This window comes from Copadichromis virginalis, linkage group LG17 (assembly GCF_057382275.1).
Source record: "Copadichromis virginalis isolate Kocher_CV1m ecotype Utaka linkage group LG17, C_Virginalis_male_GT1.1, whole genome shotgun sequence".
In the NCBI taxonomy this organism is placed as follows: Eukaryota; Metazoa; Chordata; class Actinopteri; order Cichliformes; family Cichlidae; genus Copadichromis; species Copadichromis virginalis.
The window spans coordinates 36,848,485-36,874,805 of NC_140634.1; the positions used below are offsets into that span (position 1 = coordinate 36,848,485).

A 26,321-nucleotide genomic window follows, 5' to 3' on the forward strand; every position below is an offset into this window, starting at 1 on the left:
TCGGGCATCTGACAAGGATGCCTCCTGGGCGCCTCCTGGGGTTGGTGTTCCGGGCATGTCCCACTGGGAGGAGGCCCCGGGGCAGACCCAGGACACACTGGGGAGATTATATCTCTCGGCTGGCCTGGGAACGCCATGGTGTTCCCCCGGATAAGCTGGAGGAGGTGGCTGGGGAGAGCGAGGTCTGGGCTTCTCTGCTTAGGCTGCTGCCCCCGCGACCTGGCCCCGGATAAAGCGGATGAAGATGGATGGATGGAACATTTTTAGAACAAATTACACCTGTAAATCTTATAAATATAATAGACAAGAGTTTGAGAAGCTTTTGTAACTAAGCTACCATGTATGTGGCTAGCTGGGATGCAAGGACTAAGCTCACTTCAGTAGCTGGCATGCTATCTATGCAACAAGTAGCAAAATTACCAAAGTCTCTGAAAAAGAATAGTTTGGGATGTTCTGAATGTTGCTGTGCCATTATCTTTGTGTTTATTTTTGCAAGCGCAGGTAACAGAATAGCTCTATTGGGAAAAAAAATCAGAGGTGTAATGAGCTACAGTGGGGCAAAAAAGTATTTAGTCAGCCACCGATTGTGCAAGTTCCCCCACTTAAAGTGATGACAGAGGTCAGTAATTTGCACCAGAGGTACACTTCAACTGTGAGAGACAGAATGTGAAAAAAAAAATCCATGAATCCACATGGTAGGATTTGTAAAGAATTTATTCATAAATCAGGGTGGAAAATAAGTATTTGGTCAATAACAAAAATACAACTCAATACTTTGTAACATAACCTTTGTTGGCAATAACAGCGGTCAAACGTTTACTATAGGTCTTTACCAGGTTTGCACACACAGTAGCTGGTATTTTGGCCCATTCCTCCATGCAGATCTTCTCGAGAGCAGTGATGTTTTGGGGCTGTCGCCGAGCAACACGGACTTTCAACTCCCGCCACAGATTTTCTATGGGGTTGAGGTCTGGAGACTGGCTAGGCCACTCCAGGACTTTCAAATGCTTCTTACGGAGCCACTCCTTTGTTGCCCGGGCGGTGTGTTTTGGATCATTGTCATGTTGGAAGACCCAGCCTCGTTTCATCTTCAAAGTTCTCACTGATGGAAGGAGGTTTTGGCTCAAAATCTCACGATACATGGCCCCATTCATTCTGTCCTTAACACGGATCAGTCATCCTGTCCCCTTGGCAGAAAAACAGCCCCATAGCATGATGTTTCCACCCCCATGCTTCACAGTAGGTATGGTGTTCTTGGGATGCAACTCAGTATTCTTCTTCCTCCAAACACGACGAGTTGAGTTTATACCAAAAGGTTCTACTTTGGTTTCATCTGACCACATGACATTCTCCCAATCCTCTGCTGTATCATCCATGTGCTCTCTGGCAAACTTCAGACGGGCCTGGACATGCACTGGCTTCAGCAGCGGAACACGTCTGGCACTGCAGGATTTGATTCCCTGCCGTTGTAGTGTGTTACTGATGGTGACCTTTGTTACTTTGGTCCCAGCTCTCTGCAGGTCATTCACCAGGTCCCCCCGTGTGGTTCTGGGATCTTTGCTCACCGTTCTCATGATCATTTTGACCCCACGGGATGAGATCTTGCGTGGAGCCCCAGATCGAGGGAGATTATCAGTGGTCTTGTATGTCTTCCATTTTCTGATGATTGCTCCCACAGTTGATTTTTTCACACCAAGCTGCTTGCCTATTGTAGATTCACTCTTCCCAGTCTGGTGCAGGTCTACAATACTTTTCCTGGTGTCCTTCGAAAGCTCTTTGGTCTTGGCCATGGCGGAGTTTGGAGTCTGACTGTTTGAGGCTGTGGACAGGTGTCTTTTATACAGATGATGAGTTAAAACAGGTGCCATTCATACAGGTAACGAGTGGGGGACAGAAAAGCTTCTTACAGAAGACGTTACAGGTCTGTGAGAGCCAGAGATTTTCCTTGTTTGAGGTGACCAAATACTTATTTTCCACCCTGATTTACGTATAAATTCTTTACAAATCCTACCATGTGAATTCATGGATTTTTTTTCTTTCACATTCTGTCTCTCACAGTTGAAGTGTACCTCTGGTGCAAATTACTGACCTCTGTCATCATTTTAAGTGGGGGAACTTGCACAATCGGTGGCTGACTAAATACTTTTTTGCCCCACTGTAGATGATGAATAGGGTCAAAAAGTCTCTGAAACATTAAAAAAACTGAAAACTTCCACCCAAAATGGCAAATTTATAAGACAAAAAGTACAGATTTATGGGGGGGAAAGTAGTATTATAAGTGGAAAGAGCTGTTTCTTGCAAATTTGACACATTGTATATTGCTAATTTGTATATTTAATCTTAAAAATGCAGATTTTTCTGAAATTTTTGCTTGTTCTAGGAATGTCATGATACCAGGATACCACAGGTTGAGTAGTTAGTACCAATACCAGAAAAATTACATGACTCTTAATACTCAATTTAATACCAGAGTGCAAAAACAAACAAAAAAATGTAACAACAACAAAGACATTATTGGGCAGATGATTTATTTAAATTTTTAACATTATATTTTGTAGACAGGTCACAGACTCAAGTGTTAGGATGGTTGCAAGTAGCCTATTAACATTATTCCAAGGTACAGTGTTAGTGATAATAAATTAGTTAACACATTTCTATAGTGTTAGCCACTGGAAATATTTTAGCTAATTGAACATAGTTTATTTTTAATTACTTGACCTATGTCACGTATCAAAACTAGCACACAAATAACTGCAAATAGTGATCACGTTGCACTATGTTCCACTGGTTGTATTTGTTGTCATGTGTAGTAAACACCAATCCAGCTACTTAATAAGACAGCTTCACACATGACATCCTGCTGTGAGGAGCATGCGAGTGTGATGCGTTTCTGTATGCATTTGATTAGAAGCTAAATTAGAATATTTGTCATTAAAAAGGTCTGGCTGTGTCTCGGTGGGAGACAGAAGATGTTGGCACGATTAGGTTGCTTATGAATGCTTGAAAACACACACACACAGGCAAAAACAACCCAGTATTTTTTATTTATTTATTTTTTGGTCTAGCTTCTTGGATTGCATGCACACAAAACACACGCAGATTAGTGCAAGCTCTGCCAGCTCCTCGCCGGCCCGCCAGCAGAGTGACCACGTAAAACTGTTTTTTGTGACATTTCCAACATGACATTTATCTGTGGGACCATCTGCGAGGGCCAACTGGCATGTTGCAACAACAAAATGAGTACTTGGCAACATGACAAAGCACACTGAGATTATGTGCATTCATATAGTAGCTAAATTTAATACCACAATGCTGGTTTTCTCAATACATATGTGGTTGTTCCATGAGGTAAATAAAATTGTAGTGATTTGCACTGCATGTTGGCAAAGATGTATCTCTGATATCTTATATTATTAGGATGTCATAGCATTAGAGAAGGTTGTTTTTAAGATGAGAACCACAGAAAACTACCATACATATACATTATTAACAGCACCTGGGTAGTGGGAAGTGAGGAAGTGAGTTTACCACGCAAAGAGTACTTGGGTAAGATGTCTATTAACAGTTGGCCAATTATATTAAGTGGCTTTTTCTTTTTAGCATTTTTATCTTTCATCTGTCCCAGAGAAAAACTCCATCTGCCACCAATTAATAGTGGGCACTTCCCTTGCTCTTATTTGGACAATTTTGCCACTGTTAGCTAACTAGCCTAAGGTCTTCCAATTTCATGTTTACCTGGGTGGCTTGCTGGATATCATTGCTGGATGCTGCTAATAAAGTTACACAATTACACAGTGAATTCGCCTTTATTATTATATTTACAAATATTGTCTTGGTTGTATCATTTTATTTTGTTGTATTCATGCGCGACACCTTAAAGGCTGGTCTGTGAAAATATTGTCTGACATTAAACCGGTCTGTAGCGCAAAAAAGGTTGGGGACCGCTGAACTACAACATCTGGCAGATCGAGAATTTATCAAGCTCACTGAGACTGCAGAGCTTGTACTGTATTATTAATTGCTGTGTTATCAATTTGTCATCAGCGTACTTGGCAATTTAAATTCTGACAAATAGAATCGAAGTCTGTTGCATATACTGGATACCAACTGCCATTGTATTCTGGTATAAATCTCTAGTTTCTATGCCAAGCTAGATTGTCTTGCCCCCTTTACCTAAATTCATATATTTCACAAAGCACTTAGTTTTAGTAGTTTGTTCTACTTGTGGTGATAATTAACCATTATTATAGTGCTGGTTGAAGGAAATTTGGCCAAGGTGTTGGGAATAAAATGTCACTTCTGGACTTTCTGAGACTTATTTTCTCATCTTCTGGAAAAGATCAAAGTTCACACCATGAGAGACCTTACAAAGTGCAAGCAGGAGAAAATAAAAGCAGAAAAGGTAACATGCCACGTGAACGATTTCAGGAAATGTTTGCAGTGTTTGCATGATAAAGTATGCACATTCCACTGGTCATTAATACCCTGAAAAGCATCTCTTTTTTTGCACATAATTGCTTCAACTTCTGGATCAAACCACTATTTTGGTAAGTGTGCAGTCTAAAGCATTGGTTGTACTTGGTTAGAAGTCCTTGATGCTACTTTTTGAGAAACTTGGAGCGAAGAACAAAAAAACCCTCTCTGCATGATTGTTGCAAAAAGCAGCAAAGAAACAAAGAGAATAAAAGAACACGGGTCTTTTCATCCACAGCTCAATATTTCTTGTCCCCTTTCTCTGTCTTCCTTCATAAATCTTACACTTCCTCTCCTGTCATCTGCCTTGATCCCCCTCCGTGGCCCTTCCTCCACCTCATCACCATCAATGTCAGATCTCCCTCTGCCCTCTGCTTTCCTCTTCTCTGCTTTTACTCTACTCTCCAGCCCAGTTGGAAGATCTTCCTGTCTTTTAAGATAGTTCGTTCACCACTCACAGGATGCACACACACATTTCCCACCAGTACACAGTGACCTTTACGTGCAAGATTACATTCGAAATGATCCATCAGCTAATGCATAAAGATGATATCTAATTTGACCAATTGCTGTACCACATTGTTCTGCATTTATAGCTAAACAACAGAGATGGGAAGGGAGATCCATAAAAAAAGAAAATCTCCTGCAGGATGCATGTTACTGATGTGATCCACACAGCCATCCATCCAGCTTCTTTTTTTCCTGAGTGATGCATTCTTGATAAATACATTTTTCATCACACAGGTTTCTCTGACAGTTTTTGAATGTTTGTGTGCGCGTGTGTGTGTGTGAATGAGTGAAAGCAAGGAGGTTATTCATGTAACACCAAGAGAGCTCAGGGAGAGTACCTGACACATGAATTTAAATCAAGCTGCTGTAAAATAATAATGGCACGTATGGGACCATGTCCACGGCCATTACGCATACTCATGGCCAGTTTTAGTTCTCTGTAGGCCTTTTAATCTATTTGAAGTAACAAAAAAAAATTATTTGATCTTCTGCAAACAAACCCTAAACCACTACTGATACTTCTGCAGTTTCAGCACTATTGATGTCTTAAATCTTGCGCAACAGAAGCTCGGTAGATCTTTAGTTATGGCTTAGGTTAGCTTTCTATGGATTGGGCAAACACCTAGCTTCCATAGCTGTAGCAATTAGCTAGTACAGTGGAACTCCGACTTACGGATACCCCGTTTCATGAAAAATTCAAGTTACGAAGGCACTGAACAGCAATATTTTTGCCCGTGTTACGGCAAAATGCCCGAGTAACGAAATCCGCTGGCTCTGATTGGCTGAGCCTACAATGCCAACAATGCCTTCCGAATCATGTGACAACCCCTTGGCTTCCGTACTTGTGCTTCGCTGTTCCACTTGAACGAGGTATTGTTGTTCTAGTTAGCAATTAGCCTATAGCCTATCGTTTAGCATCGCCTCACTCAAAACGCGAATTACGAATTACGAAAGACCCTCGGGAACGAATTAATTTCGTAAGTCGGTGTTCCACTACAATTATCTATAATTGTGAAGCTAAAATGTCAAACAGTGAATATAACTCTAAAGATTATGTTGTTTTCACGATGCTGTTGGTACTGTAACCAAGGACACCCTCGCCGAGCCACTAACACAACGGTGGACTTTTAATTTTTAATACATAAATAAATAAAAAGCAGATATAGCTAGGTTAACAAAGCTACATAAGCTTACTGCCCATTATTGAAATAAAAGTCATGCCATCATAAATTATAATGATTTTATTGTGCAAACTAGGCTTTACAAGTCATTATAGTGATCAACAAACTGGATTAAGAGCAGCTGATGGTCATTCAGCAAAAATCAGTACCTTAGCAGGCTACCCACTGAGCTGGTGTACGTACCATATAATCAGTATCTCCATGTATGCATATTATATGTGCAAACTTTTTTCCCTGCACCTTTCCGTTAAAAATACACTTGCGCATTTTTCCTAATTTTAAGCAATAGGCTTTTTTTTAAGTGACCATGCATGAAGAGAATGGAGTGCTAAATTAACAGCTAATGGGGCTGAAGTGGGCAGGGACAATCTGGGAGAACGTTAAGGCACTTTCAATAAAGAATTAGATTTGATAGGAAGCTGATGCCATGGAGACACATGCTAAACAAATCAGCCAGTAATATAACCCCACGGTCCTGCCTGGGCACTCTACACACATCCGTTTTCCTTTCTTATTACCGTTTTGCATTAATGCACGCATAAGTAAATAAAGATAAAGTAGTAAGTAATTTGATGACCAAAGAAAATAGGGCAGGAGAAGAAAATAAAAAAATATTAATATAAAGTATTACTTGCTGTATTCCTTCATTTTATAATAGCTTCATACTGGAAAGTAGTCACGATAGCTCACATAACATCTATTTATATACTGTAGAGTACAGCTGGCTAAATACACATAAAGTAGTAATAGAACAGCGGCAGAGGTTAGCTGATCACTGCCTTGCTAGCACAAATAGAAAAATCCTCACCTGCCAGATAGAGCTTCAACACCTGTATACAGTTTGATCTCACAGACTCCTGAAATGTTATTGCAACACAAACAGCTGAGCATGATAAAAATTCACCTACTGGGATTGTGGATGAAGCTCAAGTACGTTTGCTTGCATAAATGGACATTACACAGAACAGAGCACAAATTAGCATTCAGGCAAGTGATACTAATATGCACCAAGTTTAGTGTGTGAGCAGGTGTAAAGGCGGATTTATACTTCTCTGTTCAAGCTACACCTTTCTGAAACATAATCAGAAATGTGACGAAATGCAACCACATGCCAACACAGACCGCACAGGAATAAATGGTGCAAAGGCGATGCTTAGACTAGATCTCAAGCTCTCATTTAACCAGAATCTCTGAGAGACTTAGGTGCTGTTAACCACTGCTCCTTTGTGAAGTTGGACTGAAAAGAAAAAAAAATATTTAGATCGTGTGAGGTTTGTAACTGTATTTGACAGGCTGGGGTTTATAATTACAGATATCCCCTAACGCAGCACTGATCTCCATAAGTATGTTAGATATGAAAGGGCAAATCAGAGGGAAACGTGTTAACTGTCAGTTTGATGAAGTGAGAAACGCAACTTTGTCACTTCATCAAGATGTTATTGGTTGAACTGGCTGGTCAGTTACAATCTCAGTCAATCTTTCGCCTGAATTCCTCTGATAAAGACCAGAAGAGCTCACTTTTTTTGTTAGATATTTTACTCCAAGGCTGACGGGAGGAGGGAGGCTTTCTGTGGGAAAATGTGCTAATAGGGTCTCAAATGTACCCTCTGTGTGAACATATGTGACTTGGAGAGAGGGAGGAAAAAAGTGAACACTGTCAATCCGTTCCTGTCAAGTTCCTAACTTGAGAGAGAGAGGACTGTTAGAACTGGCAGCCAATATGTGCTTTTCTAGTTTGGTCTGGATTTTTTTTTTTTTTGCCTGTCTGCCAGATTGTCTCATTGCCCTTTTCCTTCTTCGCCTGTGCCAGCCTGGTGGTTTAATCAGAAAAAGCAGCTGGGGACAGGGAGAGGAGCTTGTTTCTAAGCCTGGCTGATTTACTGGCTCCTCAGACCTTCTTTATGTCTCACCGGCTAATGGGGCTAGCCTGGCAGCTTCACTGGAGGTAGACAAAAGAGGCAGTAGACAGGGAGCTTAGCAAAGCATACAGCACACATGACGAGTGACGGGAGGCGTCAGCAATAACTCAACACACAGTGCACATTCTGTGGTTAAAGTAGCCCATGCTCCGTATGGTGGAAGATGATCAAATATAGTTTTTAATCATTCATATCTTTACATTATATTCATCACTGAAGGGTGAGTATTGTCATGGTAACAGCTGTGTTCTCCCCCTTTCGTTTTGTTCTCTATGTTCTGTAGTCTGTCCTCGCCTCATCCAGCAACCCTCTGAGTTTTTTATTATTCACCTCAGTTTCAGCGAGCAGGCAGATTGTTTCTATCACCTAATATCAATCATCCAGATTCACATTTTCCTCTGTCAGCCCAGTGTGTGAGTTCTCAGGTTACAACTGTGAACGTCATCATCAGGATTCAGTTCTCACTACATGTTCTGAAACCCTAACAAATGTACTAATTAATAAAATTAATAAAATTAATACCATTTTTGCAATCAGTGCATGGACTTTTCATTTTTAACCCCTAGGCCTGTTTTGAATTGTAACACCAATCTGTAGATCAAATAGACCTTGCTGTTTCTTTATTTGGGTGTTCACCTGTGATACATGGCTCATGACTCCCCTGCTTCATCCTTCCTATTGTTTATGTGCCAAAATGTCCTTTGACAAGACACTTAACACCCAAATTGGGTTAAACAGTGTCTTCTAAACCCAGATCCTTTACCTTTCAAAATATGTACACTGGTCCACTTTATACTGACTTTATAAGTGGTTAAAAAAGTGGGCAGGTGGCACCTCTATAATGACATACTACAGCAATTAAAAAGGCTGGTCTAGTTATTTACAATTGAATTATTCAGTTACCCTTTATTTTGCAAAAAAGGACAAACGCCTAGCTTCCATAGCTGTAGAAATTAGCTGGTATTATCTATAATTGTGAACCTAAAATGTCGAGCACAATGAGTATTATGAACTTTCAAGCTTATACCAACAAATCAACCACTGCAACATCTCTTCTCCTTTTGTTTTTGTGATTTCCTTTTGAGTAGGCCGTCACTGGCATCTGATCCTTTTTCCTTGTACAGCAAATGTAAAATTTCTTAATTCTTTTTCTCGTCATGCAACGTAAACACACACTTAAAGTGTTATGTTTTTGTGAAAAATTCGCCCTCAAAAACGCGCGGTGAAAAAAAGTTGACATTAAGCGACAATGAGCTGGTCCTGATGTTTTGACTGTGTTTGAGCTACAAGCGCACTTGTTGCCACATGCAGCGATCTGATTGGTCTACTTTTTGGAAAAATTTGAAAAATGACACAATCAGTCTGATTGGCTAATTTTATAACACAGGAAATATTTTTTCAGTCTGGTGTAAAAAGAGTGGCCTTAAAACTGACTGTTAATTTAATTATACCTTTACAGTGTCCAATGGCTGCATTTTGATTAGTATTTTAGTTTGGAAGGAGGTTCCTGGGTGGACCTCCTGCTGGAAAAGGACATTGCCATGCATGTTAGGTTAACTGCTGATTGTAAATGATCTCTGGAAGTGCGACTATGCAGTCGTCTGTCTCTCTGTGAAGGACTGGAAACATGTTGAGGGTGTAACCTGCATTAATGTCGGGCCTTTCTCTTACAGTATGAAGTGCCTTGAGGCAACAGTTTTGGAACTATATAAATAAAATTGAATTGAACTATCATGGCAGCTGGATAGCTGGTAACCCCCCATGACTCTGAGCTGTATAAGGAGACAACAAAATAGATGGATTCTGGCTGATATTATAACCATGGCTTACTCTTATGTGGTTTTGAAACACTACAGAGACATCACAAAGACAGGCCCTAAAATAACAACTTGCTTTTGATTATACAGTTTTAAATTCACATACTCGAGTTCAATATCTTGGATACGAAAAACACAAACACACACACCAACCGAGTGATTTATTATTGGCTTATCCACACGTACATCTGGAGTGAACACATCTGGGACGGATGGGAAAGAGGCCCACGGATTCGATTCATTTGCTATGTCACAAGACAACTGTTGTTATTTGTGCGTCTGCTGCGTTGGACTCTTTCTCTTAAACATGTTGCTTCTTCTGATTTGGGCTGTACTTTGGCGATTTCATCAGATCTGCTCTCTTTCAGCCTGACTCCAGATGAAAATAACTATAACCTGTGCCAACTTGCATTCTGATCTGTCTCTGGGACTTTTCCAGCCACGAAACGATGCGAAGCTAAAACAAAGCAAATAACAGAAATGGAGACGCTGGCATCAAAAAATTGATTGTCACCAGCGTGAGGCCTTTAATGTCAATTTTGAGTGATGTCATTATCACCACAGTAAGCCGCAGTACTTATTTTTTCAAACGAAAGGGCAATCAGATTTCAATTTGCAGGCAGGAAAACACATTTTAATGCCATCTGTAAACATAACAGGCCCGAAACAGTCTCGGCTGAGGATGTAATGATGCTCGGTGCAAATGGGTCATCTCTCGACACAGATAAACTAGCAGGTAGACCTTTTTGGGAGGACTAATAATGGATTGGATTTATATAGCGCTTTTCAAGGCACCCAAAGCGCTTTACAATGCCACTATTCATTCACTCTCACATTCACACACTGGTGGAGGCAGCTACGGTTGTAGCCACAGCTGCCCTGGGGCAGACTGACAGAAGCGAGGCTGCCATATCGCGCCATCGGCCCCTCTGGCCAACACCAGTAGGCAAGTAGGGTAAAGTGTCTTGCCCACGGAGTCCAAATTACCATCAGGGTGTATACCTCACCCCTGACGTCGTTGCCCACCTCTCAATTTTAAATACACTTAGTCATTGAGGGCTAGCAGGAGGGACTATGCGCTTACCTGCTGCTACTTGGCAGGTAGCTCCATGCCCTCCTGGGTTTTAATTGCACCTTAGAACACATATGCATCAACACTACAATGAGCGGGTGGAGGGAGGTTTGGAGTCTTCTCCCACCCCCATTCTCTGCGGCCTGCTGGAGCGGGAGGGCTAGTAGGAGGAGTTGGCCGTCCGACTGCGGTCTGGGGTGTGGGGCCTCCCTGCTGCTGCGGAGTCGGGGTGGTCTGCCTCCCCCCACCGCAGGGAAAAGGGTAACACCACCTGGGTCTGGGTGCAATTCCCCCCTCCAGGGGCAAGGGTACCTAGACCCGGTTTGTAGAGTACGCTTGGGGAGTGTGATTGTGTGTACAGCGTCTCTTTATGTCTGTCTCCACGTTGGTTGAGTGTGGAGTGAGTGCATATGAGAGCATGAGGGTGGGAATGGATGTTTGTGTCTGTGTGTGCCTGTATGTCTGTGTCTATATGTCAGGTTGGGTATCAGACGCCACCTCTCTGGGGACACCTCAGGCCCTCCAAGGTTTGGAGGCCTATCTCCACCCACCACCACTTCCCCTGCCGGTGGCGGACTCCCTCAGGTGTCGGTGTGTTGGTGGTTCTTTGTGTCTGGGGGTGGGCGTCCGGGTACACACCGGCTCACTCCTTGGCGGCCGCTTGTCGGGGCCTGGGGCTCGCTCGGGCCCCTTTGGAGGTGGGGTGCCCCCGGCCTCTCGGCCTGGGGCTCGGTCACTCAGGCACAGCTGGGGGCCGGCGGAGCTCACGGGCGCGTCACTGCAACTCCCCCTGACTTCTGCTCCGCGGCTGCTGGGCGAGCCCTCATCTGGGACTCTCCTCAGCTCTTACTGGGACAGTGGCGCGGCTGCCCCTCTGTTGGTCTTCCTTGGTCTCTTGTGTTCTGGGGGCCTCTGGATGTCTGGAGTTTTGATCTCCTCCATACCCGCTTCACACCCTGGAGGACGGGGCTGTGGCCCCCCCACACTCCCTAGCAGATCATTACATGGAGAAACCTTTGGAATGCAAGCATGCTGATCCACACAGGTATGCACACATGGGTATTCACAGACGCGGACTAAAGCTTTCTTGGCTGCTGCCTCAAAGCACACTGTGCGCTGTCTATCTTGCGTGCTGCACAATATCGTTTATTATTTAGTAAATATTGATATCTATGACTAGCTAGTTTATTGTGATGGTGCTTTGTTTTCTCTATTATTATGTTGCTCTTTGTTGTTTGCTGTCTCCTCTGTTTGTTTTTTTTGTTTGTTTTTTTTTTTTTTCTCCATACAGGTGACCCAGGAGTTCTTTTTTTTTTCTCTCTCTTCCCCCCCCTTCTCACCGTCTCTTCTCCCCTTTGGTTTTCTTTCTTTCTCTCCCCCTCTTTCTCTCATTCATTCCCCCTGTCCTATTTATTAAAAAAAAAAAAAAAAAAAAAAAAAATGACAAAGGATGAACTGAAGCTCTGCCATCACGTAATGTCGCATACTGCTGTTTCTGATGTCATTAAAAAAAAAAAAAAAAAAAAGTGTCTTGCCCAAGGACACAACGACCAGGACAGAGAGCCCGGGGATCGAACCGGCGACCTTCTGGTTACAGATACGCTTCCCAACCCCCTGAGCCACGGTCGCCCAGCAACTAGAAGATTGGCAGATACATAAATCAGAGAGTCAGAAAGGTGGATAGGGACAGAGCTATGACAGATTAAGTTTGTCCGCTCTGCTGTTCATAATGTTGGTGACAGGGATGAAGATAAATATACAGTAAGAGAGGCAGACACTCAGTAACCAGATCTCTCTGCGAGAGAGACAGAAGCAACCGCTCAAAGACATCCAGAGTTTCACCGCTGCTTTATTATCATCCTTTCTCCTCACATTTCTGTCCATTTACTTCTCAAAATCTAATCACGCACGGGCAAACGGCCATACCTAAAGCCTCACGCGCACCCGCTTACATACACACAACCACGCGAGTGCACAGATGTCATGCACAAACACGCACGTGCCACACAGGCGCGCCTGCACAGACTCCAAAGTCCATAGGGTCACATTTCGTTCATTTAGTCACATGTGTGCAAACACGCCCGTACAAGAACACTTATCCTGCTGCTCTCACCTCCGGTGGTTGCTAAGCAACAGCACATATCCACAGATTGTTTACGGAGCCTTGCAATATAGTTCATCTCTAAAGGGAGGCGAGGCAGGGACCGATGACACAATCCCCTCAGATGAAAAGAATAAGCTGGTCCATCCCTTCGCAGGCAAGTGGGCAGTAATGCAATGAGTCCTCTTGCTCCCCACTGGGCGACGTGAAGCGACAGATGACAGAAATGTTTTGTGATTTAATAGCGTGTCGCTGAAGCGAATGCACCCGTCTGAGATCTCTGGTGCTGAGAGGCGAGGCATGTGACATCGTGTGCCATGCATCGTTATTGTTTTCATTAACTCTGAGGGCAAAACTGATAAAAACACACTTGAACTTTTCCCTTTCGGTGCCAATGCGATGTAGAAATAATAAAGGCTGTGCCGTTTGAGCTCTTGAAAAGATGACACATGGACACAGGTCAATTTTTTCCAGTATACTACACATGAAAGGGCCTCTAAGTTCGGCAGTTACAGACTGCTGACAAATTAAAGGGAAAAACCTGAACCCTTGACCCCTTCATTGACACACTGGCTTTGTAAGGCTATACGGCACGTATCAGCATCCCTTAAAGGGAAGGGTTACTGAAAATCAGTGCAAAGTTGTTTTGGGTGATCGCCTTTATCTATTTGCTCATTTGATGCTGAACACTGCAGGCTCTGTTTAATTTTACAAAAGTCTGTTGCTCTGGGAGAACAAGCAGAATAAATCAGACCCGTGCGCCAGACCCGACGGAAAGGTTTGGTGATGTTTCCACTCACATGACTGTGTTGATTCCTGAAAGCTGCTGGAACATCTGAAGACCACAGCCCACCACCAGGGCTCGTCGTGTTGGGGGGTAGGTCAGCATCCGCCAGATCACCGGGCCGTCTGAGAGACACAAGCAAAGGTACAGAAATGAGTTTTGCACGCAGCACAAGATAAGATAACTGCTATGAGGAAAACAAGGCTGAGACAGTATCTCAAGGGCGACATGTGAAAAAGAAACCAGGCGTGAAAGTGCAGTTCCTCAAATGGCCACTGGCTGGCTCCATCACCAGAGATTTCTGTGTTAAATTGCCCAAATTTACAGTCATCAACTGTATGTTTTCCTTTACTACATCCATGAAATTTCTCTGAGGTCTTCCTTTTTTCCTCTTCCTGCCTGACATCTTCAACATCCTTTGTTTGTATAGCCACCATCCCTGCTCCGCACATATCCAAACACCTCAGCCTTGCCTCTCCAACTTGGTCCCCGAACCTCACAGCCTGAAGTGTTCCTCTGATGTAATCATTCGTAATCCTGTCAATTCTGTCTTAACACCTTTAACTCTCCTGTGTTTTTGTCAGTACCACCATCTTCAAACCTTCTTGTAACCCTTCCCTTTGACTCTTGCTATTATCTTCTGTCACAAATCACCCCTGACACTCGTCTCCACCCACTCAATCCTGCCTACACGCTCTTTTCATGTCTTATATGCAATCAGTTGCTTTGGATGGTTGACCCCAGGTGCTATAAAACTGCATAAAGATTTATGAACATGGCATGAGGTGCTAGAAATACAGGACCACCTGCCTTCATAAGTGCTTTAATTCTTCTTGGCACAGATTCAACAAGGCACTAGGCAAGGCAAGGCAAGGCAAATTTATTTGTATAGCACAATTCAACAACAAGGTGATTCAAAGTGCTTTACAGAGACATTAGAAACAAAAACAAATAAAAAGCATGATTTAAAATTGATTAAAACAAGCAAACAAACAAACTAACTAAACACACACATTTCACACCTGTTCGCTAATTGTTCACTAGAACAATTTCACAAATATTTTGGTCCATATCGGTCATTTGGTCATTGTTAAGTTCAGGAAACCAGTTTTAGAAGATGTGACATGGTGTGTTATCCTGCTGGAAGCAGCCATCAAAAGATGGTACACTGTGGACATAAAGGGATGGGCCTCAGCAACAATACGTGGGTAAGCTGTGGAGACGATGCTCAGTTGTTATTAAGGAACACAAAGTGTGCCAACATATATTCCCTACAATATTACAACAACACTTCTGCCCATTGATACATTAGATGATCGGTCCATGGTGGGTGTATTCGGGTTGTTAACGTCAAATGCTGACCCTACTTTGTGAAAGTGGCAACAGAAATTGAGACTCATGAGAGAAAGCCAATCTTCTGTTGTCCAATTTTGGGGAATCCATGCAAATCGTCGCCTCAGCTCCCTGCTCTTAGCTGGCAAGAGTAACACCCAGTGTGGTCTTCTGCTGCTGTAGCCCATCTACTTCAAGGTTCAATGTGTTTTTGTGTTTCAGAGATGCTCTTCTGCAAACCTTTGTTGTAATGAGTCCTTTTGAGCTGCCTTTTGAACTACTTTAACCATACTCCCCTAACCTTTGGAATCAACGAGGGAATTTTTTCACCCAGAGAATCTGTGCTCACTGGATATTTTCTCTTTTTCAGATTATTCTCTGTTTGGTTGCATAGATTAGCATTTTCTGAATTACTCAAACCAACAATCACGCCACGTTCAAAGTCACTCGAATCACCCTCCGTTCCACAATTCTGGTGCTCAATTCAAAATTCAGCAGGTTGTCTGGACCTAAATGCGCTGGGTTGCTGCCATGTGATCGGCTAATTAGATATTTGCATTAGTCAGCAGTTGAACAGTAAGTAACAGTACGTTAGCTGGCTGCTGCTGCTGCTTTAATATTTAACACATATAGATGAGAGTGTTGTCAACCACACAGCTTTAAAAAATGTCAAACCGTTCTCATTAACACGAGTGGAACAACGTTCAGCTTAACCATGATCTAATTTTAAAAAATGCCACCAAATATTTTCAAACCGCACACAGGAAACTCAGTGGGTTTGTCACCATTAGTTATCCATAACAGATTTCTGATTTAGTGTTTAAGTTAGCATCATGAGTCACACTCTCCTCAAGCTGGAAGGCATAGCGGAAGCAACCATGTGACCAAGCGAAGATCTCTTACACAAGATGCTGAGGTTTTGTTTGTTCCAGTGATGCCGTCCTGTTGCTCTTGAATGTTTTGGAAAAACATGCAAATTTGCCTTATTTTCTTAGTGCCATTTTCCTCTTTCAGATGGCGGATATCTCACTGTGGGATGGAGCAAATATCTGAATTTGGCTTTGGCCACACAGAGTCCTACTTGGCTCATCTTCGGAGCCAGACTGCGATTTCCAACGCACGCAGACTAGTGATTCCTTCGGGAGGAGAAGTCTTAATAGGATGAGAGAATGGCTGGACAGGCATGGGGCTCTGGGATGAAGAGGGAGACATCCAGAGTGCTAACAGATCAAACAAACAAGTCTGAACACACACACACACAGGTAATATCAGGATACACAAGTGACTGTGCAAACACGGGCAGAAAATACAAACGTATCACAAACAAGGATGCATGAGCCTGCACATATGAGCTGATGCGCACAGACTGAGTATTTTGGAGCAGCTGTGTGTGGGAGGACTTTGGACCAGTGAACATCTCCTTTTGCTGTTTGACAAGCAGATCAGACTCTGTAAAGGAGGCTCCCGCTGACACACAAACACACTTAAGCCTACCTTTTAATGGGTGCCTGTCAGCCCTCGTTGGAGGATATTATCATCAACTTTGAGTCTTTTCAAACCTGAGATGCCGCGAGAGGCTTTTTAACTTTCATCTGTTTTTCCACATTTTCACAGAAGACTTTTTTATGGAGGTTTGTTTTTTAGATAGAAAACTCGCATCACTTCAGTTTTAGGTGATTGGCTTTTGCTTTGCTTTGTTAAACACAGCTTCAGCTTTGGCAATAACACCAGCTCAGCTCCATCTCTACCCAGCTTCCTTTAAAAACCCCATGATTATGACAATCTTATGCTAATGATAACTTGGACCTGTAAGCAAGTAATAATTATAACACATTATATCCAAGTATATCGAATGTTCACCAACACTGACATGAGAGCTTCAACCCTAATTTCATATAGCAAGTCTGTATATGCATAAGGTAAGGAGGGAGCTTGTACCTTAGTAATAAAAGCACTGTTATATGCTTAATATATGTCAATATGGGATTGACATATACAATATGGGATTGTTCAGACTTTGAAGTTTTAACAAAATCATACTTTCATACACAGTCTCCTATTATCAGAGGCTAAACATTAATGAAATAATTAACTGTCAGGCAGTTTCATAATATTGAGGATTGTTTTCTAGTTATTTAATGACAAACGAATCAGACAAATCAGATACTGTAGAAGGTTTGGACTTGATTTCAAGTGTTAAACTTGTGCAAGTGACCGAGGCCTGCGTTAGACTGAAAAACTAAAATAACTAAAATAACCATAGATTGTTAATTTGAAGTGGCCAAAGACTGATTTCTTTTCTTGGTTATGAAAAACCACAATATCACATTTATGGAAAGAAATGAAAAGTGTTTTCTACAAGATGCAAATCACTGGTTAGACTCAAGAATAGGAAGGTTAGATTAGACCTCATCAAAAAAACATCTAAGAAGAAAAAGAAAATTCTGGACAGAGGGAACCAAAGTTTTACCAGAATGACAGGAACCATAAAGTGAAGAAGGAAAGGAGCAACTTCTGATCCAGATCACATCACATCATTTGCCAGACATGGAGGAGGCATTTACACATATGACTTCTGAAGTGTACAAAGGTATACTCTCTGCTTAAATTAAGCGAAATGTTGCAAAACTGATTAGTCAGTGGTGTACAGCACCAATGGATAGCTCAAGGCATAATCCAAAGGCAACCCAAGAAATTCTCCAAGCAAAAACATGGGATTTTCTTCAATTCCCAAGTCCGTCACTGGAGCATATTTTTTCGACTATTAAATAAAATACTGAAGAGAGACGCACAAATAAGCGGCACCTGAAGGTGTCTGCAATAAATTAGAACATCTCAAGGTAAGAAAACGATTCAGACAGTCATTGTCAGCAAAGGATTTTTAACCAGGTATTAAAAACAGTCCTTATATTTGTTTGTCCAGTTACTTTTGAGCCTCTGAAACTGGACTTTGAATAAAAATGTCTGCATTAAAATCCACAAATATAAGGTCTGACTATGCTGATCCTAAATAACCAAAATACAAAGAAATTGTGTAAAAGCAGAATGCAATCATTTCCAAAACTTTCATGAATAAATATGAGCACATTTGGAATTTGAAGGCAGAAATATACTTCAAATAAGTTGGGATGGGGTCACAAAAGACTGGAAAACTAAGTTCCTTTTCCAACTATATCTCATGTAGGTGGATATAACTTGTAGAGGAACAGCTTCTTGGAAGTCACGATGGGCAGAGGTTCACCAATCTGCAAAAAAACCCAATATCTACAAGTTGTGGAATTATTTCAGGTTAATAAATAGATGGATAATGTTCCTCAACATAAAATTGTGACTTTAAATAGCAAGTTATTTAGAGTACATAATATCATCAAACGATTCTGAGAATCTGAAGAAATCTCTGTGCACATTGGGAAAGGCTTAAAATCAGTACTGGACATCCATGATGTTTGTGCCCTGCAGCGCTGCATTAATCAACTGAAAACATCTGGGGCATAATGAAACAAGAAAATACGACAAAGACTGTTGAGATGCGAGAATACTACCATATTTTTCAGACTATAAGGTGCACTTAAGATCCTTTCATTTTCTCCAAAATTGACAGCGTGCCCCAATAATCCGGTGTGCCTTATGTATGAACTCTGGTTGTGTTTACTGACCTCGAACCGATTTTATGTGCGTATGCGTACATGGTGCTCAAAAATCTGTCAAAAATGTTTTAGTTCGTCTTTATCTGACTGTTTTGCTTCGCTTAATGCGCCTTATGGTCCCAAAAATATGGTATATCAGACAAGAATGGGACAACATGGGAACTGAAGAAGCTTCTTGGATGAGAGGTGAAACATCTTCAACAAACTTACAGAAGTCCAGTCAACCTGCATGACTGGGAATTTACACAATGGGTCAACATTCCTCTCCAAAAGGACAATGTGAGCCAATATTAGACTTTAACACAAAAGATATGGTTATTATTGAAACACAGGGCCACTAATGAGAATTACTAGACCAGCTGATTTCTGGGAAATATAGGATTCCAGAAGTTTTGCATATTGACTTTTACTAGAGATTTAAAAAAGAAAAATCAGGCAATCTCAGTCGCTGTTGCCCAGATTTAAACTGTTTTGTAATCATGTGCTCATGGGTCCACTTTTGTGATCATAAAATTCTAAATTGCTGGACTCATTAGCAAATGTGTTCAGGTTATGTAAAATATTTCTTTACTGTAGCTTCCTTTTACTCGGCTCACACAGCCACTATATGTTTCTCTAAGCAGCCCTGTTATTGTTTTTTAAGTCAATGTTTAAAGGAAGTTCTCCACAGAGAAAATAAAGAGAAAGCAATGTGTTTATGGTCCAAGCCACGTCCATGGCACAGGTTGATTTTTTGATCCCCGCTGAGCAGACCATGGGACTCTTGTGATTTCCCTGTCGGCTAATCAGATAAATGAACTATCGAGAGGTTTGAAACCTAACGGCCGAATGGAGGCGAGATAAAACACACGTTCACGTGCAATCAATTAAAGAAACGCTGTGTATTTTTCCTGGCTGGTTTTTCCCCACAGAATACCACGAGATCAAGCAAACAGTGTAAGAAAAGGGTTATGCACAGACTCTCAGACAAACTCGCAAAACACACAGCTTCATTTCCTCAGCTGAACACCACCCAGCTGTAATTTAATCAGATGAGATATTGAAAAAGAGGGATGGCAATGAAAAACAAGCCAGCGGGCTACCAGTGAGCCACAAGCGCAGTGATTGCGTCTCATAATACTGCCGTAATTGCACGTTCGTTTTCCACACTGAACCTTTCCAGTTACATCTGCATCACTTGAATTCGATCTATCCACAACAATTTAGCCTAAAAAAATGAAATACAGTTCATGTTGTCTTGTGATCAAGCCATACAGAAGTTCAGTTGAGTTGTGGATCATAGCTGAGAGCATGAAGCAAGCAAATATACACGATGGGATAAGAGTTCCTAGTAGAAAGAGGCACTTAGAAACATCCTTAGACACACAGACACTCACACCAAGCTCAACAGGGGAACACAACTATCCACACAAGCTGTGATTATACTTCCAGCATCACTACCTGCACAGATCTCCTTTGATTGCTCATCTTATCGGGTTTCAATTCAGTAAATAGCTCCACTCTACCACTATAATCCGATTTGTTTGTGCAGTGAAGTAGGGAAGCCTGGGATGTGTGTTTAATGTCTCCAACTACTTCTTTGCATAATCTTTGATATTCTTTGAAGGAACGTCCAATTAGTGTTTTCCCTTGGCTACTTGCTTTTTGGGAAAACATTGCTAGTCCAGTCAGATGTTTCTTTTTATTCATACTTCAAACTCGTGCCATACTCAGCTCCATGAAATATGCAGCAGGAAGAGGAAAAATACAATGAGAGGAATAAAGACTTTGTTGGAAGCTTGCTTTCCAGGAAACTGGAATGCTTCCACTGACGGGACTTATAATTACAGATTTCCACATTGATTTGTAAATCTGTGAAATCCTTTCAGTCTGTGGGTCAGTGCATGGTCAATACACCACAAAGGGATACACTGGGACTGAGCAATGCCCAATCAAGAAAACAAAGAGGCTCGATGGAAGCGCATAAAAATGCAGGTTCAGACTTTTAAAAGGAATGGTCTTGCATTTAAGTTAGACAGGAATAGCTACTCCTATCCCATCCAATCACCACGCTTTGGGGAAGTAAGTGGCAGGAAACAGGCTACACTTCTCAGACAAGCAGGCTGCAATCAAGGACCGAGGCCTTGGCAGCCAATCTGTAGCCCTTCTACATCAACCCCCATCCCCCCTCTAATTATTTTTTCCACATACTTCCCCTCTCCTCATTCATTTTTATCCTCTCCTCTGCTTCCTTATGTAAGTAGGATCATGACATCTCACATGTCACAATAAGAATCCTGAACAGAAAGTCAAAACTAGTAGAGAATAAATAACATCATCTGAAGCACGGTGTAGCCTCTAAGGTTCTTGATCATTAAAGCAACTTTAGGATTTTCACGCACAAAAGAATTTAACTTTTTGGAAAAATAAAGTTTTTCTCTGAAAGTTGATTAAACTTTTAAAACCTTCAACAAGAATCTAGGGGAAGCTTGGCTAGATTAGCATCACCACTGGAAACATTTGGGGAAAGAAAATAAAGAAGAGTCAAAAGAAACCCTTCAGCCATGCTACGGGTGCCAACCTCTGAAACTTTCCTGGTGGCATCACATGATTGGAACCACAAAAACAACAACAAGCTAATCCGAGCAGCAGACCAGAATAAATAGCTGTTCATAAGAAATGTTAGATAAATCTTTTTATGTTTTGTGTGTCCATCCATCCATCCATCCATCCATCCATCCATCCATTATCCTTTGCAGGGTCGCGGGGGGTGCTGGAGCCTATCCCAGCTGTCATAGGGCGAGAGGCGGGGTACACCCTGGACAGGTCGCCAGTCTGTCGCAGGGCCAACACACAGGGACAGACAACCATTCACACTCACATTCACTCGCACATTCACACCTAGTGGTAATTTGGATTTTTTCCAATTAACCTATCCCCACAGTAACACCTCAAAATCCAAAATACAGGGGACTTTCATGCCCTTCTCATTTTTTTTTCTTTGTAGTACACTGTATGCATGACTCTTTACATTTAGCTTATGGCAGGAAAGTAAATGAACTTGTTAAAGTCCTGAGTCTGGTGCCCCAGTGTCCATGTTTTTGAGTATGGTTAATATTTCTAGCTTTTGTATCAGTTATGGTTGTTGTTGGACTGTGTTTTCTTGGGTTAAAAGGATATTCTAAGTTGGATTAGTTTCTCTGATTGGCTTATGTTTTTCTTGTACTTTTGGTCTTCATGTTAGGTTATTTAGTTTCTTGCTGTTAGTGATTATGTTTCACCTCCCTCAGTGTCTAGCCTTGTCTTGCGTTTTGAGAGTCTTGTCTCTGTTTAATTTCTCCAGTCACAGTGTAAAGCTTGCGTGTCTTGTCCGCGTCTATGTATTTGTCATGCTTCCTGTTTTATTTTGATAGTCCTTGTCCTGTGTGCAGTGCATTTAGTTTTGCTTCCGTTCTATCTCGTTATGTCAGATTCGTCCCAGCTGTGTTTCCACCTGTTCCCCATCCTCTCGTTATTCTGCCTGTGTGTCGTGTGTACTTCCATGTTTCCCAGTCATGTCAAGTCTCTTCCAGTCACCTACAACCAGTCAGGAGTTTCTTACTTGTAGTTCATGTTTGGTTTGTTTCTTTAGTATTCATATATTTTGTTTTTAGTTTGTTTTTGGCCAACATTAAAGCTTCTGCCTTTAGTTAAGCATCCTGTCTCCGAGTCCTGCGTTTGGGTCCTAACCTAGCCTGCCACACAGCTCACCATAACAGAACTATTCCTTTAACTACGTAAAATCATGGTGAAAGTTGCAAATGGTGGTGCTTTAAATTCAAGCTTTATTAGCATATAATAGTACAGTCACAGATACAATCAATTCACTATAAACAAAAAAAAAAATAAGCAAAAATTGTGATTTTGTAAGATGCTGTTGTTTATAATGCAGGATTACAGTTGAGTAAGCGTTTCTTAGTCTGTGTCTTTGCGTGTATGTGTTCCTGTTTTACTTTGAAGGTCCCTGCCTGATGTCAGTGCGTTCTGTTTACGTTCCCCTGCCTCGTCAGCTGTGATGTCTTCCAGGTGTGTTCCCCTCCTGTTTCCCATCCCTTGATTCCTGGTGTGTGTATTTATAGTGTGTGTTACCTCGTCCTTGTTGCTGGTTCGTCTGTGTCTCTCCGGCCGTCATTCTGTGTATTTCCCTGTGCCTCCCTGCATCTCTGTTTCTGGTTAGTTTCTGTTAGTTTTTCCCAGTTTAGGTTTTCTTAGTTCCATGTTCACCCTCGTCATCTCTGCTGTATCCACATTTGGTTAATAAACTCACTTGCACCAGAGCTGCTGCATCTTGGGTCCTAAATAATCCACACACGGCAACCCGTGACATATACAGACAGTTTGGAAAGAACAAACCTAAATTATTATAGAAGATCTCTTCAAGTTTGCTTCAATCTTCAATCGCTTTTACAGCGTACAGATTGTGTATCAGTCTCTGTCTTCTAAATCCTTTGTTATTATACTATTAAGTGAGAGTATTGGTGTCATAATCGTCAGCTCTCAAACTCCTCATAAAATGATAGATTTCAGAGTTAAGCTGGCATCCGAGTCCTTCCACTTGTTTTCATTCTTCCTTTCATTTCAGAACACAGACGACCTTTTGAGAACAATTTATTTATGTGCTCTGATTTTTTTACCCACAAATAATAACAACCACTTTGACATCAAGAGGAAAAATGGTATGTTGAGAGGAGGTCGAAGAAAATTAAATCTTGCAAGAAGGATGCTCTCAAGTACTGGTTAGGGAGGCGATTCCTGTGTCAGCCAGAGGTAACTTAAGTCACCTGTATCCTACATGTGCACCCCATTGTTTTAGCTGGTGGACGTAAATCCTATTCCAACAGGGCTTCAAAGTCTAAAATACTTTTTGGAAAGCAGGAATCTCATTTGGTTCATTCCGAGATAATTGAGAATCACTCAGGTCCTGTAGGGCTTGGGAGAAAGAGCATTTTAAGTGGAGCTGATGAAATCTTATCGGTAGACCAGACTCCCGTCTGCAGATGCAGGGTAGCAGCTGTGTTTACCTAAGGGCACTGAGGGGCCAGCAGTTGCCAGGAGCTGAGAACCAGACAGACAGATGGATGGATAGATGGACGGATAAATGGAGTCACACACATGAAAGAAAAATCCACAAGAGTGGCAAGGGAGCTTACACTAATTCAACATAAATATGACACCCTTGAGCACTGACAGTAGAAACTCTTCCTACTGGCAGTTTCATTCAGGATGACTGACACATAAAAAGCTTCTGCGTATACTTTATCACCACCTGGACCAAAGGAGCACTTCACATCATTTAGCGTTGCACTGTAACTTTGCCAGACTCATACGAGACAGTAATAGATTAAAAACTGATGCAGCATAACCAGAACGACCATCTCTATTCAGTGCCACTCATTCTGTGTTAAAACCTGAATCACAGCTCTGTGAAGCTGTTAGGCTAGTGTTTCCTCAGGCCATGTAAGCTCATTTCTCTCGAGCTCCACTCCTACAGATGTTTCTTTTTTAAGCTCTAGCTTATGCTAAGAACCGGCTGCTTCTGGTGCCACAAAAATCTTCTGCAAACATTTTACATATGCGATAAGAGAGATGTTAGGATTCACATTTGACCTCATAGTTGTAGACAAGCATTCCATACCCAGATATCCAGAACCAAAGAAAACCTAAATAATGAGGGAAAAAACTGTACCAAAGTCATATGGAGCATCAGCGGTTCTCTATTATCGCTATGCAAAAACACACAAAGCATCGTGCAAAGGAAATTTATATATGCGAAGGCACATTATATAAGGCAAAAACAGACTTAATTATAATGGGCTTGAACGTCAATATTTGGTGTTTAATCTTCAACGGAGCCTGTAATTTCATGTAATTTGTTTAACTAGCCTTCAGGAATGGTTCTCACGACTTCTTGAAGGACATTCAAAGCTCTTCTTTGGACGTTTGCTGCCTTTTCTTGTGTTCCCTGTCCAGTTGATCCCACACCACTTCAATTAGGTTGAGGTACGAGGTCTGGGGAGGCCAATCCATGACTGTCAGTGTTCCACTGAGTGATTTTCTATCCACATATGCTTTTACTGCACTTGCAGTGTGTTTGAGATCATTTTCATGTTCCAGTCAGATGCTTTGCAGACGATGGATCAAAACGTGTGTGTTCCACCTATTTTGACAAGATCCCCAACACTTACTGTTGCACCTCTCTCGACCTCATGTAAATACTGATTATTTAAACCAAAAAGTTCAAATTTGCAATTGGTTTTTGTATAAATGTGGTCTGTTTCATCCCTTGAGCCAATGTCCAGAAAAAAAAGCAATTTTCATTTTGGATATCTAACATTTATAGGTAGTGAGGATCAATATAATGTCACAAAGAGAAAACTCTGAACCAGAGGGAGCTGCTGTCACAACTGAAGCTTACAACGTTTTGAAAGCTTCAGAGTCTCGGTGCAAGTTCAACAAAACCTCCATCTCTCCGGTTTGAAACTAATCACATCAAAGAGATCAATCGATAGAGCACAGGAGGTTGCTTTCAGCTCTCTGTAACCTGTTGCTAGAGGAAGAGGTTTGCACAAAGGTGGAAACATACAGCAAAAGGCAGGAAATAAAAAAGGAAATCAAAACGGAGGCAGACAGTTTTACTTTTCCAATTTTGGTTTTGAAAATTGTTGAAAAGTCAAAGCCTTGTTATGTAACTGAGCTCATGCGAGCAGAGAGGCAGACAGCTACCTGAGGTTGAGATGAGGACAGGGACATAGAGGCGCATGCATTTTTAAACTGTCTGATTTTCCAACTGAGATTTGTATTATTCAGCAGTCAGACTGCTTTCCCCGCACACTGTGCATCATTAGATGCAAAGTGACCCAGAAGAAATTTGACGGATATTTTTTATGTTGTGATTAGAAGTAATTTCATTCCTCCAGGCAATAGCTTTGTGGGTAAAACCCGGCTATCTAGCACTTGTTGCAGGTTACAGCACAGCTGTTATTTACTGTTATTTAATGAGCTACCATTGGCAGCTTTGAACCAAAACTGGTGGGTAGTTACTCCTAAGGGACGGGAATAGAGACAAGTGTGGGTGAGCGTGCATGCAAGGCAGGAGAGAGAGAGAGAGAAAAACATGAGAGTGGTCTTGATTGCCTAAGGCTGAGATTACACTCCTCTGTGCACATTGGAAATCTGGATGAGTGGCTGCTCTTATTCCACTTTGTAGTCCTTTGCAGTTGGTGCCCTTGTAGTGGAGATGCAAGTCTGCACAGTCCAAACTAAATGGACAGTATGCTGATGTCTGCATAGAGCCTGCTAAATGTGGGTCCTTTCACTGATATGGTGGATTCAGTGCTGTCATAGTGTGGCTGTAGGCGGACCCAGAATGCAGGAGGCAGATGGCAAAAACAGAAATCAAGCTCTTTAATGGTCAATTTCCAGTCCAAAAGGCACATCATGGGAAGACATATACACACTGAGGGTGTT

General features: G+C 41.8%; 1 protein-coding gene across 1 annotated transcript in view; it reads right to left on the reverse strand.

The window, feature by feature from the left end:
• slc2a13a (solute carrier family 2 member 13a) overlaps nucleotides 1-26,321 on the reverse strand; it is a 102,797-nt gene that overhangs the window by 24,093 nt on the left and 52,383 nt on the right. Inside the window, exon 4 of the mRNA XM_085436273.1 lies at nucleotides 13,874-13,982. Coding sequence (XP_085292399.1) covers nucleotides 13,874-13,982 — 109 coding nt within the window. The remainder of the gene's footprint in view (nucleotides 1-13,873; nucleotides 13,983-26,321) is intronic.